The sequence below is a fragment of the Pteropus alecto genome, unplaced genomic scaffold (genome assembly GCF_000325575.1).
Source record: "Pteropus alecto unplaced genomic scaffold, ASM32557v1 scaffold94, whole genome shotgun sequence".
Taxonomy (NCBI): domain Eukaryota; kingdom Metazoa; phylum Chordata; class Mammalia; order Chiroptera; family Pteropodidae; genus Pteropus; species Pteropus alecto.
The window spans coordinates 14,103,359-14,124,201 of NW_006437736.1; the positions used below are offsets into that span (position 1 = coordinate 14,103,359).

Consider the following 20,843-nt stretch of genomic DNA (forward strand, 5'->3'; position numbering starts at 1 on the left):
GAAATTAAATAGGTATGATTGCTTGTTTTTCTTTTCTCTTTTTTAATTTGGTGAACACTTTTATGACAATATATACTGGGTACTATTCTAAGTACTTTACAAATATTAACTGATTCAATTTAATCCTCATAACAAGTCTTATGAAGCAAACTGTATCATTACCTTCATTTTACAAATGAGGAAATAAAGGCACAGTGAGGCTAAATGATTTTCCCAAGATCATACAATGTAAGTGGTAGAGCTAAGATTCAAACCCAAGATGTCTGGCTCTAGGATCTGTGCTTTTAGCTACACCTGCTTTAAAATAATTTTTAAAAATAAAAAGTAAAAATGTATATGTAACCAAACCCACTTGAATTTAAGCACCATGCAAGCAAGAAATGCAGTTCTACCACCTTCACCACTGTATCTAAAACTGGGCCTGGCAACATAGTAGATCTGTATGAATGAAGAAATGAAGTAACCCAGACCTATATCCCACTGTGAATATTTTCAGGCCATTTGTCTTCCTTCCTCATTCTTGCTATTCTCAGTATGTTGCTCTTTCGCTGCTTATTAACAGTATTAAGAGGGAGAGGGAGCGGGCCAGAGAATAACAAGCTGTGGGGGAGGAAAAATAATTTTCTTCCTATCCTTCTGCCTGGTCTAATCGTCGAATTGACAAGAGACAGATTAATGGAAGAAAATAACCAAACTTATTATGTGCATGTGGGGTTCCATACGAATATGAGGCCCAGCACAGGTAGGGCAGTTAAGGTTTATATGCCACCTTGAGCTAAGGAAAAGGGGCGAGTATGGTTTGGGACTTCAGAGGGGAGGGAGGCAATTCACATGGAGATAGAAAAGCCAATGTTTGGTAAATAAATGTTTGCTGGGCCATCTTTAACAATGGGACACTGAGAGGACTGATCAAACAGGCCTTGCTAGGCTCCTCCTTGTCTATCACACACGAGTTCATATTAAACTATAGTTATCTGTGATGATAGCTCCCTTTCTGGTGCAGGTCCTCTATCTGAATTCTTTTAGGCAGTAAGGAGAAAGAGCAAAGGTTTTTCCTGATTCCTGTTTCTTAAAAATAACCAGTTTAAAATAATCAATGCCCCAAAAGGCATATTTTGGGGTGGCAAATTCTGCTTACTCTCAAAGCGGAGGCCCAAAGCCCTTAAAGGGCCACTTGTCAAGGGTATGAGATTTAATGGATTGTTTCTTTTCTCTCAATTTTGTAAAAACATGTATAAACTTGTTTATTTCCATTAGCTAATTTTACACTTGGAACCTAATATTTAAAGAAGTTAGATTGTGATTATAATCAAAGTAACTTCTCCACATTTGAACACTTAAACAGTTATAGGGTCAGGCCATCAAAGGCAACATGCACATTTTTGAAATGAGTACCGATTCATTCAATAAGTTTGCATGCAACCATGCAAGGGGCACTCAGGGTTTTAACACCCATGAGATTGTAAGATTCTTGTCAAATAGGGACCAAGAACCAAAGAGAATGAAGAAAATCTGGAGAGTGAGGGAGAATAAGATAATTGCCTGCATCACTGGGTCACATTAACATGAAAATTCCATAGGGAGGGGTGGAGTCTTTGGTCGGCTCTGAGTGATGGAACTGGTCGCTTTGGAGATTTGGCTGACTGTCTACAAAGCACGTCTGCACTTGCTTACGTAGCCCCTTAAAAAACTAGGCGGGGCTAACTTACAGGGGCGACACAAACTGAAAAATACTTTGGTTTCTGGGCCCGCCTCATCCATATATTTCTGTAACTCCCCGCTTCATTTTGAGGCTGAAAACATGAAAGTCAATGGCCTCTGTTATTTGCAAAAAAGATTAGTAAATTAGGAAAGCAGATTTTTTACTATACAGAAAGATCACATGGCACTTGTAAATGATGCATATATAGGAGACTTAGAATTATTATAAGTACAGCAGATAGAACACTGTGTGGCTTGTAATAAGCATTCGATTAACTTTGTTGAATGCATGCAGTATGGACAGTTTTGATGAGAATACACGATTCTTAGTTTAGTTCAAAAGAGCTTTGCCTCCACCGCTTCACATCTCTTCCTTTTCAAATTACTAAAGGCAAATGCTAAAATATTACAATGACTGCTTGGAAGAGTAAGGGTGAAGATTTTTAGTTTCTTCTAAGGCCCAGCTGTATTTCTTGTTAAAGCACCCTAATAATTAGTGGCACTATTCCTGCACTCTGAAAGGACTGCTTTCCTCTTATCCTCCCCTCTGCTAAGAAGGAATTAGAGCCTCTGGCTTGAAAAAGCTTGTTCTTTGTGATTCCACCTGTGGCCCACACCATCTCTTAAGAATAGGAGGAGAACCAATATGAAAGCAGACATGGTGTAGTTTTCACACTATAGTTCTTCTGATGATTCAGGAGACGTCAGATTCTTCTTCCCCTTTCTACCACACCCAATGTCTGGCAGCTCCTTTGGCTGTCTCCTGGGTCTTAGACTCATTTTCGAGACTGTGATAAGTACTTATGGACCCCTTCCCCCTCAGAAAAGTACACTGAAATACAACATTTGCATCACTTTCAAGGAGCCGTGTATCTGCTTAATCCATCTAAGAATCCCATATTAATAAACACCCTAGAGCTTCAATAGCTTTTTTTCTTTCTAGAGAGCTTGATGGATTTTTTCTGAGTTGGCTCTGCTGGACTGTAGAGTCTCTGAAGTTAGGAAAGAGCCCTGCTAAGAGAGCATAGACCATCATTTGTAAAACATTGTTCATTACCTCATTTTCAGATTGACACTTGCTTACGGTTTTTTGAAAAAGAGGATGTGACTCAGCGTGAACACTTTAGTTATCAGTATTCAGTTGCTGTCCTCCTGGAAATGAGCCTAGAAGGGGTATCCTGCTGATAATGTCCAAATAATTGCTGCACAGAGAAAGAAGGACATTTACAATATTAGAGCATTGCTTCCTGCAAACAATAGCATGTATTCCCTATTGGCAGGTGTCTGGCATTTATCCAAATGAGTTGAAGACCTGCATCCACACAAAAACCTGCACACGCACACAAATGTTTATAGCAGCTTTATTTATAATTGCCAAAACTTAGAAGCAACCAAGATGTCTTTTGGTAGGTGAATAGATAAATTGTGGTACATCCAGACAATGGAATATTATTCATCACTAAAAGTAAATGTATTATTAAGCCATGAAAAGACATGAAGGACCCTTAAATGCATATTACTAAGTGAAAGAAGCCAATATGGAAAGGATATACACTGTCTGATTCCAACTATATGACATTCGGCAAAAGATAAAACTATGGAAACAGCAAAAACACTGGTCGTTAGGGAGTAGGGGATGAGAGAGGGGAAGAGGGATGAATAGGCAGAGCACAGAGGGTTTTTAGGGCAGTGAAACTATTCCATGTGATACTGTAATTATGGATACGTGTTATACATTTGTGCAAACTCATAAAATGTGCAAGACCAAGAGTGAACCTTAGGGTAAACTCTGGAGTTTGGGTGACTACGATGTGTCAATCAATGTAGGTTCATCAGTTGTCACAAGTGTACTACATTAATGCATGATGTTAATAATAGGAAAATTGAGGGGCTATATGGGAACTCTATGTACTTTCTGCTCAAATTTTCTGTGAAGTTAAAGCTGCTCCCTTCAAAATAAAATTCATTAATTAAAAAAAACAAACAAACAAAAAAAACTGACTTATATGCCTCTTTCTCTATCCCCTTCCATGAGACCTTAAAAATAAGAATCATCTTTTTTGTATCTTTTTCCCAGAATCTAGGGATGAAATAGTGTTCTCTTATTAGTGCCTATCCTAACAATATCTAAGACTTAACATGCCTGAAACAAAACTCTTGATTTGACCTCACAAACCTGCTCTTCTCTCTGCTTTCCTGATTGGAGTGAATGGCGACTCCAGTTCTCCAGTTACTCAGGCCAAAACCCTGAAGAACATTCTTGACTTCTTTATTTTTCCTTCTCACACGCAACATCTAGACTTTCAGCTGATCCTATGAGTTCTATCTTAAAACTATATTTCAAATTCAGCAACTCACTGCTTCCACCACTACTTGTCCAAGCTCTTATCATTTCTCACCTGGACCAGTAGCCTCCTAATTGGTGTTTATGTTTCCACTCTTGCTCTCCTCCAGCCTTGTCTCCATTCAACAGCAAATACTTTTTTAAAAACATAAATAAACTAATGTCACTCCTTCATCCAAAACCTTAAAATGGCTTTGTAGCTTCTGGGCTTTCTGTCGCATTTAAAATATAATCCGGGACCCTTGCCATTACTTACAAATCCTGCATGATCAGATTCCTACGTATCTCTCCAACATCATTTCTCATGCCTCTCTGCCCCTGGTTCACTCCACTTCTGCAAATATCAGCCTTTTAGCACCATGCCAAGCACACATCTTTTCACTGGTGTCTTTGTATTTGAAATGCTGTTCTTGCAAAGCTAGCTCCCTCTTGTCATTCAGGTTTCTGTTCAATGTCATCTCTACTGAGATTAACCCTAACCACCCTACCTTAAATAATCCTCCTCAATTCTTAAATAATCTTGTACCCCCAATTCTTCTTCAAAGTGCTCCCTTATCATTACTTGACATTAACTATTTATTTACCTGTTTATTGTCTATTGTATTAGTTTGCTGGGGCTGCCAAAACAAAGTACCACAGGCAGCGGGGCTTAAATAACAGAATTTTATTTTTTCACAGTTCTGGAGGCTAGAAATTGAAGATCAGGGTGCCAGCAGGGTTGGTTTCTCCTAAGACCTCTCTCCTTGCAGAAGGGTACCATCTCGCTACGTCCTCCTCACATGGCATTTTCTCTTCCTGCACATCCCTGGTATTTCTCTCTCTACTTATAAAGACACCACTCATATTGGATTAGGGCCCCATTCTTACGACCTCGCTTACACTTAAAAACCTCCTTCATGGCTCTGTCTCCAAATACAGTTACATTCTAAGGTACTGGAAGTTAGGGCTTCGACATACAAATTTTAGGAGGACACAATTTGGTCCATAACACCCCAGTTCCAAAAGTCTTATCCCATACCAATATCAATTCCATGTCTAAAGTCTCATCTGAATATCATCAGATGTACCTCGAAATTCTTCCAGCCTCTATTCATCACTCAGTTCCAAAGCCACTTCCATATTTTTAGTTATCTGTTATAGCAGATCCCCATTTCTTGGTACCAGAATCTGTATTAGTCAGAGTTCTCCAGAGAAACAGAACTGATAGGATGTGTGTATATATATGTATAGAAAGAGATTTGTTTTAAGGGATTTGCTCACATGATTATAGAGGCTGGCATGTCCAAAAATCTGCAGGGTAGACTAGCAGGCTGGAGACTCAAGAAAAGCTAATGTGCAGTTCAAGTACAAAGACCATCAGGCTAGAGACTCAGGAAGAGCTGATGTTGCAGTTGAAATTTGAAGGCAGTCTGCCAGCAGAATTTCCTCTTGCTTTGGTTGGGGGGTGTGGCAGGGGGGGCAGGGTGGCAGTCTTTTGTTCTAGTCAGACCCTCAACTGATTAGATGAGTTAAATGACCTATTCAGATATCTAAACTCTAGTTCATGTTCCAGAACTGGGACTCAGATTTTTCTCTTTGACTTCCAGTCCTCTGCTTAGTCAATCACGCTAAATATTCTCTCTCCCACCAATGCTTCTTAGTGTTGATAAGAGGAAACAGATAATGTAATAATGCCAAGTCTCTGCTGGGTGTTAGAGAGGGCATATAACGAGTGAGGAGGATGTTTGTGCCCCACCCAAGGCAACTGTGATCGGTAAGGGGAGGTGTCAGAGAAGGTGCTTCTGCTTTAGTGGTGGATGATCATTTCAGGAAAGCACTGAGATGCTCTGCCAGGAGAGTGTCACTACTTTTCTAATCCTGGACAAGCACGAGTTAAGAAAATATTGGAGAGTCTGTAAATATAGACCCAAAGATTTTTCTCTGTGCTGCTTTTCAGAAATTGTTTGGCATATAGGGATTAGGGAGATTCTAGGGCTGAATTGTGGGCAACTGTTGTGTAAGGTAGTGGTTTTCGTAGTTTGAATTGTGACATAGACACTCCCTCCTCTTAGTAACCTGGTTCTTCCTTTTTCTTCAGATCTTCCTTTATCAATTGTAATGAACCACTTATCTTGGTAAATATTGTTTAGGGCATATTCTGACATATTATTATTATTATTATTGATTATTAACAATAAGTATGATATATATGATGTTATGGCCTGGTAGAATCAATTTAATCTCTGCTAAGTATTAAAGAGTACTTAATCCAAAAAAAAAATTACTTAGAATTGACAGATTTAAAAGCATGAAATGAAGTTTCTAAAGAGATAAGTACTAAATAAAGGCATATATTCAAAGAAGTTTAGAGGTATGGTATTAAATAGCAAACTTCACTGTTCTTTTCGTAGGATGTTCTTACCAATTGATTAATTGTTCAATAGAAATTAATAATTGGTTTCATTAAAGAGAAAACAAGGAGCAAGGCTAGTTGACTAATTAGGCAGGCTTAAAAAACGAGTTGTGCTAGTGAAATTGATGAGACAGATTATAAATTTTTAATTGCCATTCTGGTTTACCAATAAGAATGAAGAGTTTATGTTCAGTCAATACGTTCTCTCTCATACAGAACTGTTTGCTTCCAAAATGAAATTATTTAATTCCCCTAAAATACTTATCAAATAACTACTCTAAATAATATACTGTTTCAACTATTGAGAGGGTGTTGGGAATGATGTTGGAGGAAGAGACACAGAAATGAAATGAGCACAGTCTCTGCTTGCAAGATTGGAGAAGATTGTTTATATAAGGAATTGGTCATCTTTTTTCTCCAGATTTTTTGAGAGTTTTAAGTTCACAGCAAAATTAAGAGAAAGGTACAGAGATTTCCCATATACCCACTGCTCCCCTCCCCCACCAAAGCAGTATACTTATTACAGCTGAAGAACCTACATTGACACGTCATAATCACCCAAAGTCCATAGATTTTAGGGTTCACTCTTGGTCTTGTACATTCTGTGGATTTGGACAAATGTATAATGACATGAATCCATCATTACAGCATCATATAGAATAGTTTCACTGCCCTAAAAATCCTCTGTGCTCTGCCTATTCATCTCTCCTCCCACCCCCACTCAAATCCCTGGCAACAGGTGATCTTTTTACTATCTCCATAGTTTTGCCTTCTGAAGAATGTGGTGTAGTTGGAATCATATAGTATATATTCTTTCAGATTGGCTTCTTTCACTTACAAATACACACTTAAGGGTCCTTCATGTCTTTTTGAGGCTCGATAGCTCTTTTTTTTTTTTAATGTTGAATAATTTTCCATTATATGGATGTACCGCAGTTTGTTTATACATTCACCTCTTAAAGGATATCTTGGTTATTTTCCAGTTGTGGCAACTATGAATAAAACTGCTATAAACATCTGTGTGCAAGTCTTTGTGTGAATGTAAGTTTCTAATTCCTTTGGGTAAATACCAAGGAGCGTGATTACTGGTTCATATAGTAAGAGTATGTTTAACTTTGTAAGAAACCACCCGACTATCTTCCAAACTGGCTATATCATTTTGTATTCCCATCAGTAATGTATGAGAGTTCCTATTTCATCACTTTCTCATCAGCATTTGGTGTTGTCAATGTTCCAGATTTTGGTCATTCTAATAGGTATGGTGCCTCATTGTTGTTTTAGTTTACATTTCCCTTTAATTTACACAAATGTTTATAGCAGCTTTATTTATAATTGCCAAAACTTAGAAGCAACCAAGATGTCTTTTGGTAGGTGAATAGATAAATTGTGGTACATCCAGACAATGGAATATTATTTCATATGTAGCTCACATTATATTTCTATTGAGCAGGACTAATCTAGACTTTATTCAACCATTGAAGATGTTCGCACAGGAGATTGATATGATCAAAATTTTGATTTAGGATAATTCATCTAGCATGGTGTCTGATGGATTAATTTTTGAAGGAAATTGTTGGAGGTAAGACCCCTTAGTGATGCATAGCTGCAATCCAGTTTAGACAGGAAAATCAACATTTCTCAATCTTTTTCTTGCTTCACCCTGGGGGTGTTTTTTCTACAGTGTTTTCAGATTCAAAATGAACTCTGCCTACACCTAAACTAATAAAGGAAGATTAAAAATAACATGCTGTAACAAAAGTTGTTCTTTATGAGGAATATTACAAATACAAGCAATAAGTGGAACTAACCTTGGCGGACTTTAGAGCAGTCATTAACTTGTTTGTGTGTTTTGAAATGCCATTTACATTGTTCTGTGAAAGAGGCAGTTTCCCCTGTCTTTACTTTGGAACTGGTTAAAGCCCTATGGTTATTACTTCACTTTAGGATTTGGGGTTTGTTTGTTTTCCCGCTTGGTTATCACACTAGCAGACATCCTCTCACAGAGTAACATGACACTAGGATTGAGATTTCTGCCTGCAGGTATCTACATTTGGATCAAAGGGATTTCAGACCATTATTCCATTCATTGCCTTAATTCTACAGAGCCCCACGTTAAACAATTAAGTAGGAATTCCATAGCATTCCTTCCCAACCTATTCAGTTTTGAAATTTATTGGCACCTTTCTACCTCTTTCTTTTTCAGTAAAAAATGGGAGAACATCTCACAGAAATCAAACAACACAGAATACATACTTTAGGACATTTACTTGTGGGCCTACCCTAATATACTCCCTCTACGTCGATCACCTGAGCTGTGACTCCTGACTGGGGCTTGGAATCTAGTGGGCCCTACTCTCAAAGTGCCCGGAAGACTCCAACAACCAACCAATCTCTCCCAAACACATTATCAAACAATTGTATTGAGCAACTATTATCTATTGCCCAGGGTTAAGGATTGCCTAAATCTGTACCGAACTCTGTATTGAACTGGTTTCTGAGCGTCAGATTAGGCCCCACTTAAGTCTTTGTCTCAAGGTTTAGCATACTCTTACATTCTTGAGATTTCAGTTGAATTCCAGTCGTAACCTTTCTTTTTTTTTTAACCTGTCAAATATATATTGCTAAAAGTAGAATACTGTCTCTCCCTACTAAAAATGCCTAGCATTTTATCATTTTTAAAAGTAATTTTCTCAGACTGAGTTTAGCCAGAGAACACAGGTTTCAGATCCCTTTCCTTTCACCCTCCCTCCTTTTTACCAAGAGTAAAAAAATTCTACAGATAACAAACATCTAAAACTTGGCTCTCAGTGTGATCTTTGTCCATAGTGGTTTTACACAGATTCTTTTGGGACAGGCATAATCCTGGGCCTTCACAATTATTTCATTTATTCCTTCAATAAATATGGAGCAAATAAATACTGGGGCAAACATCGTGCTCTGAATTACATTGGAGCCTGCTCTGAGTAAATGAAAGGGGTAGGACCGACCTGCTCTTTTACTGGTGCCATTTGCTCTTGCAAAACATTTAAAAAATAATTATTCTAAGGTTAGAGAGAGGGAGAAAGAAAAGACGAAGTGATTTAGAGCCAAGAATGATATTGTGAGACAAATAATAAATAAAGCCAAAGATAAGAAAAGAATGGAGAAAAGACTAGAGATAAAAACGGCATGGGGTGGTCCTACTGCAAGCTATAAGATTCAGCCCAGAGCCTCAAGTGGTTATTGAGTACTTACATGTGGGTACTGCAACTGAAGAATTGACCTGCTCATTTTAATTATTTTAAAATTGAAGCAGTTTAAAATATTTTCCCATAAACTCAAATTTATTGTTTTGGTAGAACAACATATTTAACTGTAGAAAACTTCTAGTCTAACATGGAGATGCGTTGTAAATGTAAAATACATATTTCATCACAAAGACTTGGTAGGGAAAAAGTAAACTCACATATTTTTACACCGATTACGTGCTGAACTGATATTTTGGATATATTAGGTCAAATAAAATAATTATTGCAATTAATTTCTCTTGTTTCCTTCTAAATGTTTAATGTGGCTACTAGAAAATTTAATATCATGTAAGTGGTTCAAATTATATTTCTATTGGACAGCGCTGCCATACGGGAAATTCTTTGTCCTTTGGCTGCTAAATTCAGTTGCTGTGGTAACTAAAGGGGCCTTCAGGCTCCTTGTTTCCTGGAAGACAGGGTGAGATGGGGGAGGGGAGGTACGTCCTCAGGGAAGATTTTCTTGGATCTCACCGTCCAACTTGTCCTCAGTTCTCTCAGCTAACAATCAGATTTAGAAAATACCCTCATTTAAAGAAAAGTGATAACATAATCTGGTTTGTTTCAGGTCCAGTTGTTTCAGTTTGTATTCTAGGCCCTCAACCAAATGCCCAAAGGAATATGCACTTCCTCCAACTTACTTAGAAAAATTGTGTTCATTTAACTTGTGTTTCTCTCAACACACACCCTCTCCCCCCATATTGAAGGGGTTGCTGGGTGACAAATTAATGGGCATTAGGAATTTGACCAATGATATTTCTCTTCCTTCAAATCTATATTTTCTCTTACTTACCCAACTCTTTAACCAGTAGTTTGTTTTGCTTTGTTTGTTCTCACACTGGAGCCTCCTCTCTCCTTTTGTTATCCTGCATCCTCCTCTCTTCCCATTTTTCTTATCTGTTTTTTTCTACTGTTTTCTTGTATAACTTAGTAATGAGATATTTACCTTATACTTTTCTTTCAGGAAATTCATAGTCCATAGTTAATATATTGATAATTCTCTCCTGTTGTGTAAGAATCATTTGGCCTTGCCCCCAACCTGCCCTTTTTTTTTTTTTTTTTTAGGTTGAATCGGGGAAATCCTGTAAATCCTTTAAGGGCCAGGACTTTTTTTGCCCTATTTACTGATGAATCCCCAGCTTCTTGGAGAGTACCTGATACATAGTGTGTGCTCAGCCAATCAATACCTGATTAACTGAATTTGATAATTGTTCCATCTCTAGATGCTGTAAATCTGAGAGCAGAGGCAAAATTTGCAGAATGGCTAAAATTCAGAATGAGTGGTATGGTGAATGCCATATTAAGGAGTTTGGATCATATCCCACAGGCAGTTGATTCTCTTCTTCCTGCAGATTAGGGGAGTTGGTCTGGCTTCTGGATATTCAGGTTTCCTTCCTACCCGGAGTGATTGATTTTGCTAATCAGAGGACAAGAAGAGCCCCAAACTGGCAAATTCTTGCCTCCGTTTTCTCGTCCCAGATTGTCCTTCCCTCTCCTTCAGGATTGTAGACCTGGCCAACAATCAAAAAGTAGCTGATAAATTCATCAGATCATGAATTCTGTTTACACTCCTTCAAACAACCTTAACTCTCAGATAGTAGCACTCACTCGACTTTGCCTTACAGATAGCATTTATTCTCATCTTTTTACAGATTGATTCAATTCTGAGCAGATGCAAGAGCAAAAAATAAAACGTATTTGCCCTACCTCCAGGCTTTTCTGTAGCGCTTTGTCTGTGAAACTAAGAGGCTGTATCTGCTAGTAGAATAGGGAAGGGGGACTAGCTTAAAAAAGCGTAGTGGGGAGGGCGAAGGATGTGGTTTTTAAAGTGGGCACGGAGGGAGTAGTTGGACTAGGGTGGGGGCTGAATTAGAGGTTACAAAATTCCGAAAGGTCACGGGATTATTTGGGGCGGGTCAGGGGAGGGGCTCGGGGGGGCTCGGCTCCTTCTTAGGCTCCACCCTTTGCAGAAACTATAAAAATGTGCCTGATGCTCTCTCTAACGGTGAGAGCGCGAGATACAGAGCATTAGTGAGGACCAGAAGAACTTGCTGGCAGTGAAGGACATTTTGAAGGTTTTGTGGTCTGGAAGAAGCGTCTCTGGAATCCCACTCCTAGATCTTTCTTGAAGATTCGAAAATAATTAAATTAGGGCCATGGGGACACAGAAGGTAAGAATGATACAATTACCAGTTATTTTTGCTTGTTTGGAGTATGCTGGGAAAGGCAAACCGTAATGATGATTGCTGTATTCTGTTTTATTCTGTCACTAGCCATCTTTCAGGCCCTTTCATTTCTTCGCCAGCCTGTGATGCTACAGTTTCACCAGTTCTCTCTTAATGTTATGCCCTATAAAGGATTTATCTCTGTTCTGCCACCTTCCTGTCCTAGGGAAAATCATCCAGAGAAGTTGTGTTTGTTGCTCAGGATTATTTTACATAATTACACTCATCTGAGGATAAGCATCCGAGACTGCTCGCTTGTGTTGATTCCTAGTGTGGGCCTGGAAACAGTATGAGAATTTCTATGGAAGCATTAGACCTTAAAAAGACCTGAGATTGGTTTGAGGGCTTGGGTCAGTGTCCAGTCATCTGTTCTATGACCTCTGGGATTCCCCTGGATACTAAAGAGAGGGAGTTCCAGTCGTCCTTCCCATCGTGGCTATGACCGTGAGAGCGTGGTACAGTAATATATTACTGTGTGTTTTGTATGCCGTATTTGTAGGAAGAGAGGCATTTTCACTAAGGTAAACTTATTTGAAAACAAAGGAAGATAAGAGAAGGGATGAAAAAATGGGAAGAGGAAAAAGCCCTCGAGGATGGTACTGATGAGGGGAAAAGAGGTTTTTATGAAAGGGAAATGGATTAAACGGAAAGAGCTCTGCCCTGGCAGGGGTGCTTGTGCCTCGTTGCCTGGGCGGCAAGGTCCATTTGGGGAACTGAAAATCAGCAGCCTGCCACTCTTGTCTGACTAGAGAGAGGAGTTTAAGGAGTGTTTGGGTCCTGTAGAGGATGGCCTCAGGTATAAATGTTGAGCTACCCTGAGGCGAAATCCACGATAATACCCACTTGAATTATTCTAGTAAGCTGAGAGATGACTGGTTTGATTTTTACCCCCTCCCCCGCCAAGAGATGTCTCCTCTGTGTTGGGCTGGGAGTGAACTTGTGCTCTCCCCCTGCTGGGTGGGGGACAGCAGTACAATTTTAAGTAAACTGGAAGAATTTCACGTGGGGCTGGGATGCAGCGGGTCGATGGATACGTGATCCAGAGAGAGACAAAAGAGAAGCTCAGTGGTGAAGACACACCACCACCAGCACCACTCCAGGGTGTCTGTGAAATCAGCCTACAGGCGAGATTGCAAGATCTAACTGTTGCCTAAATAATCTGTTCTTAGGAATCCTGTCTTCCTGTGCCCTCCTAATTCTTTCATTCCTCAGAACAATCGTTTGCTTTTTTTTTTCACCTGAGGCAGTTTTTTTAGTGCTTCCAAACTAACCCGGTTCCTCTTAACTTTTCCTTCCCAAATTTCCTTGCCCTTTTTCCTAAATTCACTCTGCATGCTTGTCCATATACCTCCAGATAAGTTCGTCAGTGATAAACTGTTCCTTTGTGTTCTGCATTCCTCACCTAACTCTCATCAAGTTTTCATACCACTCATAGGCCAACTGATCCTAATTTTCCAATCAAGAGTTTTAAAAGGTTGTTTGTTCCCTTCCCCACCCCCACTCCCACCCCTCCAGGTGACCGCACCGCTGGTCTTTGCCATCACCATTGCTACCATAGGCTCTTTTCAGTATGGCTATAACACTGGAGTCATCAATGCCCCTGAAACGGTGAGTGCCAGGCAACTGGAATTAGAATTTGGAATAGAGAAAGTATTCCTTTAAGTTGGGTTTCAAGAATTAAGAATTTCTGACAAACTTTGTATCTAGTTTGGCTAAGACTGAAGAGGGAGAATGATATTAGGGAAGTCTACATGAATTATTTTTCAGAACAAAAAGCTCAGTTGCTCCCTATACCCTGAACTGTACCCATTCTTCCTCTCACTCTGCGTTGATATACTTTCTTTATTATCCCTTAGGGGTTAGTTGCAAAGAAAGTGGAGGTCTCTTAAAAGAGGGCTGGGGTGATCACTGAATATCAGTGCTACTATCTACTGCGATTTTCAGAACAATTAAAAAGTTGTTCTATTCAGAATTAGTAACATTAACTCCAGTGGTATCTGTCTCTTCCATCTCCATCTAGTCATCTTCCTGCTTCTCTATCTATGACGTAGTTAGTGATTGTAATGCTGTTCTCTTAGGGAGGGGAAGATCCCCAATATTTGTCTTTTTTCTCATCCAAATGTAACAATCTGCCCTCCCACCAACCGTTTTAATTTGCAGATCATAAAGGACTTTATCAATTACACTCTGGAAGAAAACTTAGAAAACCCTCCCAGTGAGGTGCTACTCACGTCCCTCTGGTCCTTGTCTGTGGCCATCTTCTCTGTTGGTGGTATGATTGGATCCTTTTCCGTTGGACTCTTTGTCAACCGCTTTGGCAGGTATTGACCAGAAACTGGGCAAGGAGGGGCTGTTCTGGTTGCAGTGAAGACAAGTATTGAGAATTAGGATGGGAAGGTGATGATGCATTTGAATGAGAGCACCTCAAATTCTGATTAAGGGAAAATCTAGTCCAACTCTCACTGAATATGTCTCTTCTTGCTTGGAGCTCTGCTACCCTGCATAGCTTCCACCCAGCCATCAAGAGATGTGCCATGTGAATGATTTGGCCTTTGCAGTACAGTTTAAACTAATTCGGTTATTTTCTAGTGAAATTCACTATGGAGTTTCCCAGAAACATACTTTATTTACAAGGTTAGAAGTTGTTTGCTTTTCTTAAAAGTTTTGGGGTTTCGTGAAAATGTTTTAATTATTTTACACAGCGGGAGTGGGAAGAAATATTTTGTAATCCCAGGTCTTTGGCAAATGCGGATAATGGCCGAATAACTGAACTGAAATATTTTTTCCTGAAAAAAGAAAATTGAGTCTTCTTACTTTCTTTTGCTGGCTTAATAAAATGTCTTAAGAGAGTAGAATACTCTTAGTAATGACTGGTGAAGGAACCATTTAATTTGCTAATTAGGTGTTCTGGAAGCATAAATGGAATTCGGGTTTTAAAAAAATGAAAGCAACCTATTTTCTTTAATAATGTTTGATTTTTTTGTTTGTTTGTTTTTGAGGCTACGTTTTGTATGCTAAAGTAATCAAACTTTTTAGTATGGGTTTCCCATATCTAACATGGCTTCTTCCTATTGTTATTTTATTAGCAAAAGAACCAGTAGAGGAGGGGGGAAATGGGGATAGGAAAGCAGAGAAAGGTAAAATTGAGGATGAGGGATGAGCTTTTTCTCTTAAAAGGGTTCTCTACTGTGGCTGCACATTTAGGATCTCCTGGGGAGCTTTTAAAAGTCTCAGTGCTAGACCACACTGCAAGCCAATTAAATCAACATCCCTGGGGATGGGACAGAGTATCAGTATTTTCCAAAGCTCCCCAAGAAATTCCAATGGGCCACCCAGGTCAAGAGTCAATGTCAAAGTATGGTGGTGCCGGTTCTTCTCAAAAGCTTTAGTAATTTTTCAATGTTAATCTTTTACTTCTGCCTTTGATCAGCTGTTTCAGTGGCTCTGCCTCCCACATTTTTAGTGCATAAATGCAGTAATTTATTATTTGATACTGGTTATCAGTACTAATTATTAATGGCATCACCACAGTCCAGCCTAGAGAAGGAGAGCTGAAGTTGACTGCTTTGTGCATAAAATTTTCTCTGATGCAGAAAAACTTGTCTGAAATAGTCTAGCATCGTTAGTATGTTGATGATATAGCTAAGCAACAACTACATTATACCTAAATGCTGTGAGAAGCATTGGTCCAAAAATTTCTTGAGTGTGTTCATGGACTGGCAATATCAGAATTGCCTGGGGCAGTAGTTCTCAGGCTCTAGCTTACACCAGTCACCTGGAGGGCTTTTTGGAACACAGATTGCTGGGCCTCACCCCTGAATCAAACCTAACGATTTAATAAATCTGTGGTGAGAGGGGACAGTTTTAATTTCTAGCAAATTCCTAGCTGAATCTCTTAGTTTGTGGACCAGTGGCCTAACGTGCTTGCTAAAATGCTAGGCTACAGCTAGGACTTGGAGAGGAGAATTTTTTTTTTTCTTTTTTAAGAATTTTTATGAGCTTGAGCCAAACTGAAAACATTGTTGAGAAGAGAGATCTCAAATGCTCCCTAGAGAGGAGAATCTTAACCAAGTTCTCTAGGTGAGTTTTATGCGTATAAAGGTGTATTAAGAACCATTGATCTTGGTTATCCCGACTAAAAGTGTTCTGATGATAGGGAGTAGAAAAGTTAGACCAAAAGAAAATATGTGTGTAGTGAAGAGTAGAATTAGGAAAGAAGGGGAAGGATAGGGCCTGTTTTGCTAACTTTACTTGTCTTTGTTTAACCTTTCAGGCGCAATTCAATGCTTATCGTCAATCTGTTGGCTATCACTGGTGGTTGCCTTATGGGATTCGCCAAAATAGCAGAGTCAGTTGAAATGCTGATCCTGGGCCGGTTAGTTATTGGCCTCTTCTGCGGACTCTGCACAGGTTTTGTGCCCATGTACATTGGAGAGGTATCTCCTACTGCCCTGCGGGGGGCCTTTGGCACGCTCAACCAGCTGGGCATCGTCATCGGGATTCTGGTGGCCCAGGTACTCTAGAACTTAAACTTAATGAGTGTTAGTTTCATGGCTCATTAAATGAGTTAACATAGATAAAGCACTAAAAAGAATGTCTGGCACATATTCTACAATACATATTCCAGATATTATCATTATAGCTATGAGAGAACAGATGAAGAAGCAGGCAGGGTAGAGAAAGGAAAAGAAATATCTTCTTTTCCTGTGGTAAAAGCATGGGTGGTTTTCTGAACTTTTTGTTTGTTTTAATCAATTTGTGGCCTATAAAGTACGGAATTTATAGTATTATCTTTGGCTCGTTTCTAGATATTTGGCCTGAAATTCATCTTAGGGAGCGAAGATCTTTGGCCTGTGCTGTTGGGTTTCACCATCCTTCCAGCTATCCTGCAAAGTATAGCCCTTCCATTTTGCCCTGAAAGTCCTAGATTCATGCTCATTAACAGGAAGGAAGAGGAGAGTGCTAAGAAGAGTGAGTATCCTTCACACCTTCACTGTAGGCATGTTAGGGTTGTGGTTTGTTTTAGGATGAGGATACTGGATCCTATTTTATGTCATCTCCTTTCCCTGCCTCTCAGAACCCAAATAGAGTTTTCTTACTACTCTTAAGTTGGGAACTTTCAATTCCTGATGAAGTGAGAAGGTAAGTTAAGATATGGATGCTGATTGGTTAGCCATGTCCAGGGCTCATCTCCTGTGGTTCTTCCCCAGCCATCTTATGGGAAAAATGAACTTGGGGACAGCACTTTATCCTTTCCTCTTTGTTCTCTTTTCCAGTCCTCCAGCAATTGTGGGGCACCCAGGATGTGGCTCAAGACATCCAGGAGATGAAAGAGGAGAGTGTTAGGATGGCACAGGAAAAGCAAGTCACTGTGCTGGAACTTTTTAGAGTACGCAGTTACCAACAGCCCATCATGATTTCCATCATGCTCCAGCTCTCTCAGCAGCTCTCTGGAATCAACGCTGTGAGTATCGGTTTTTCTGTACAAGGTGCCCTACAATATCCCATTTAAAACCTCTGACCAAAGGTGAATAGCATTAGTTTTTGCTCACCTTTTTACACAGAGAATCCCTCACAATGCTTGTCACATAGCAGCCACTCATAAAATGTTGATTGTCCTGGTTTTTATTTGGTTTTGTTTTTAGTTCTTAAAATTTTATTTATAGTTGATGTTTTCCATGTGGAAAAATGAGAAAATAAATATAAATGAAAAAATTTGTCACCCTTAGTCTTGGAATGGATAGTTAACATTTGTCTTCTTCTAGGCTTTTTTTTGACATGTAGAGCAACACGAATTTATCTAATTTTTATAAATTCTTTTTTGACCACTTATTTTTTATCTCCAGCCCTCTTTAACTCTGATCTATCTTGTATGATGTAATCAATGATAATGTAAGTTATACAGCCAGAGTAGATCTGAGAATTGATGTGCCTTGGCTTTTCTCCAGGATCTTAGATTCTAAAATCAGTGTAAAACCCTGGAGACCAATTAGGAAATCAATTCAAGAGGACTAGAGGCATACTGGCAACTGCAGACTGAGGTGGCCTTCCCAGTCTATTTCTTTTTTACAACTAGAATAGAGACTTTTTTACAACTAGAATAGATAGTTTAAAGTGGGGGGCAAAATTCAAGGTAGCATTTGGCAGGTAGCCCTTATATTCTTTGCAGATTTCGGCCTCCTGCTTTCGAGTCTTGATTGTGGGAAGAAAAGGTATTACTGTACCTTCTATCCATTTGCAGATAAAGTATTTAGCTGCCGACTTGGTCGTCAGATAGACTGTATTAGCATTGCAGTGCTGTGTTCAAGTAACCCTTATTTTATTGTCACAGTTGTTTTATTATTAATGTTGTTAATCTCTTACTGTGCCAAATTTATCAATTACAATTTATCATAGGAATGTATGTATGTATAGGAAAAAATGTAGTTTTTGGTACTATCTGCAGTTTCAGACATCCACTGGGGAACTTAGAACGTGTCCCCCGCAGACAAAGCCAGGACTACTGTACTTGTGTTTGAAATAACTGCTTCTCGTGAGGTATTAGAGGCTGTTATATCAGATCCTGGAAGTAAAGGTTGTTGAAAAAGCCTCTAGGGTGATTTGCTGGATTCCAGTCTCAAATCTCCTCATTTGAAAAATCACTCTTAAAACTTTCCAGAGCAGCAGGGTTGGGACTTGAGTGAGGCATCGAGGTAGCTGCAGGTGCATATTCCTGAGAGTGATGGCTCCCTTAGAGTATGCACCCTAGGCGCCTCACTAGTATCTAGGATGCATAATTTAGACCCCAGTCTGGACTCTGCAAAATAGGATCAGAAAAAGACCACTCTTGGAAAATTGCAAATGATTGATAGGCACTCTTCAGGACAGACCCCTCCCGCTTCAGGAAATGGTGTGTGAAGATGAGTTTTCTAACCTACCTTTAAGTGATTGATGTTTTCCAATTTCTCTTTAAAAAGGCAGGTGGTAAGAGGTTGAATAATGTTTATCTAGTGGAATAAAACTGCTTTTTAGGTAAGACGAGAAAAAAGTTAGCTTCACCTGGTTTGGTGGCACCAGATAGCAAGGTAATTTTACTATAAGAAATTTACTTGGGATGTGTACGTATTCATTAGGTTTTTGATGTATACACTTTTATATAAGGAAGAGAACTGGCATAAGTATTCATTGCTAGTTTTAACTGTTCAAAAAGCTGACTCTACAAACCTGTTTCAAAAGCGCAACCATAACCTTATTTTTTAAAATATAGATATACATAGTTTCTATCATAGGTTTTGGCGATTTGAAGAGTTGTTTCTTGAGAAGGTAAATCCCATCGTGGAAGCATATTATATTCATTAAAATAAACAAAAACCCTGACAATAACTACTGCAGAGGCAAATACTCCGATTGAAATAGTAAATTCCTGAATTAAACCTGAGGGACTGACTGAACCTGATATAGATACTGTTCCCTTGTTAACTTAAATCTGAGTCCAATATTTTGACATCTTTTAAATTCTGATAGTTGCAGAAACTATGTTTTAGCACAGTGTTTAACATAATATAAATAATATGTATGAAATATGTAGTAGTTTATTTAATAGTATATATTAAAATATATAAACTATAGTTCTGCTACTGATTATACAAGCAGGCCAAGGTTACTCAATTTCTTCGCTATCGAATTGGGACCTCAGTATGCCTGTCACTGTTTTGAGGCTTCGGGAAATTGTTCATTGAAAAACTTAATAAGACTTAAACCAAAACTTTACATATAAGTAAATAAAGTAGACATAAGGAAGCGACTAAAAGGAGTAGCAGAAGTAATCATAGTTAAAGTAAAAAATGCAAATGAGTAGCTAGAATTGAAGAGAATTAAAAAGAGAATAGAGATAAGATACAGAAGATAAAAAGGACTCTTTGTTTCCTGGAACTTCCAAGGTTATTTTTCAATGCTTCTATTTAGCCGCCATTGGCCATGGACAATAGCTGTTCGAAAGTTGCATTTTCTTTTGTTTCCTCCTAGGTGTTCTATTACTCTACAGGAATCTTCAAAGAAGCAGGTGTTCAGGAGCCCATCTATGCCACCATTGGTGCGGGTGTGGTTAATACCATCTTCACTGTAGTTTCTGTAAGTTGGATGGTTTGATCATTTTGGGGGAAGTGGGAGTAAGAAGAGGAGGAATTCTTGCTACCCATGTTCAAAGATAGGTTGCCTCTCCTTCCACCTCCTTATTATTATTTAAACTTTTTTGTTGTTGTTTAATTCCTCTTTGGGGAAAAAGATATTGAATGACGTATGTAAATAGTCTTCACTCTTCAAACGAATATAGAATGGTTGGGAAAGAGGGAGGTGTTGAAAGTGTTAATAGGATTTTTTAAACTTCAAATTGGAAGGGGGTAAATGTGACTCTTAACGAGAACCCTGCTACTGGTAAAGCAGATTTGTGTAGCTCATAGAGCATCTTTATTTGTGAAAGCAGAAGTTTCATGTTATATTATTCTTTTAGCTGTTTCTGGTGGAAAGGGCAGGAAGGAGGACTCTACATCTGATTGGCCTGGGAGGGATGGCTTGTTGTTCCATCCTCATGACTATTGCTTTGTTATTAAAGGTGAGTGCTTTTCATTAAAGGTGAGTGCTCTTTGGGGGAAGGAAAGGGAGGGGAGGAGGAAAGGAGAGGTTACAGTTGACTCTGTGACAGGTGGGTGGTTGGGGTTGGAGATTATCAACTTTAGAGAAGCAGCATGCCCAGAGTTTGAAGAAAAGTAGATCATACAGATAGGTAATTAAATTGCTATGATTCTTACAGCTGTATAACATAGCTTGTAAAATACATTATGTGATTTAATTCTTAAAGTAATCTTGACGTAATTATTCCTATTTTACAATTGATGAAATGATCTAGTGCACAATGATAT

At 38.9% G+C, this 20,843-nt stretch overlaps 1 protein-coding gene across 4 annotated transcripts in view; it reads left to right on the top strand.

Annotated features, from left to right (window-relative positions):
* SLC2A3 (solute carrier family 2 member 3) overlaps nt 1–20,843 on the top strand; it is a 27,550-nt gene that overhangs the window by 3,173 nt on the left and 3,534 nt on the right. For 2 of the 4 annotated variants that reach the window (XM_025048756.1, XM_015591573.2), the window contains exons 2-8: nt 13,462–13,554; nt 14,107–14,267; nt 16,220–16,460; nt 16,755–16,917; nt 17,223–17,410; nt 19,951–20,055; nt 20,435–20,536. In XM_025048756.1, the coding sequence (XP_024904524.1) occupies nt 14,221–14,267; nt 16,220–16,460; nt 16,755–16,917; nt 17,223–17,410; nt 19,951–20,055; nt 20,435–20,536 (846 nt within the window). In that variant the 5' untranslated portion in view covers nt 13,462–13,554; nt 14,107–14,220. Of the gene's footprint in view, nt 1–10,786; nt 10,886–11,691; nt 11,893–13,461; nt 13,555–14,106; nt 14,268–16,219; nt 16,461–16,754; nt 16,918–17,222; nt 17,411–19,950; nt 20,056–20,434; nt 20,537–20,843 lie in introns of all 4 variants that reach the window. The other 2 variants (XM_025048755.1, XM_006914675.3) reach the window with 2 other exon arrangements.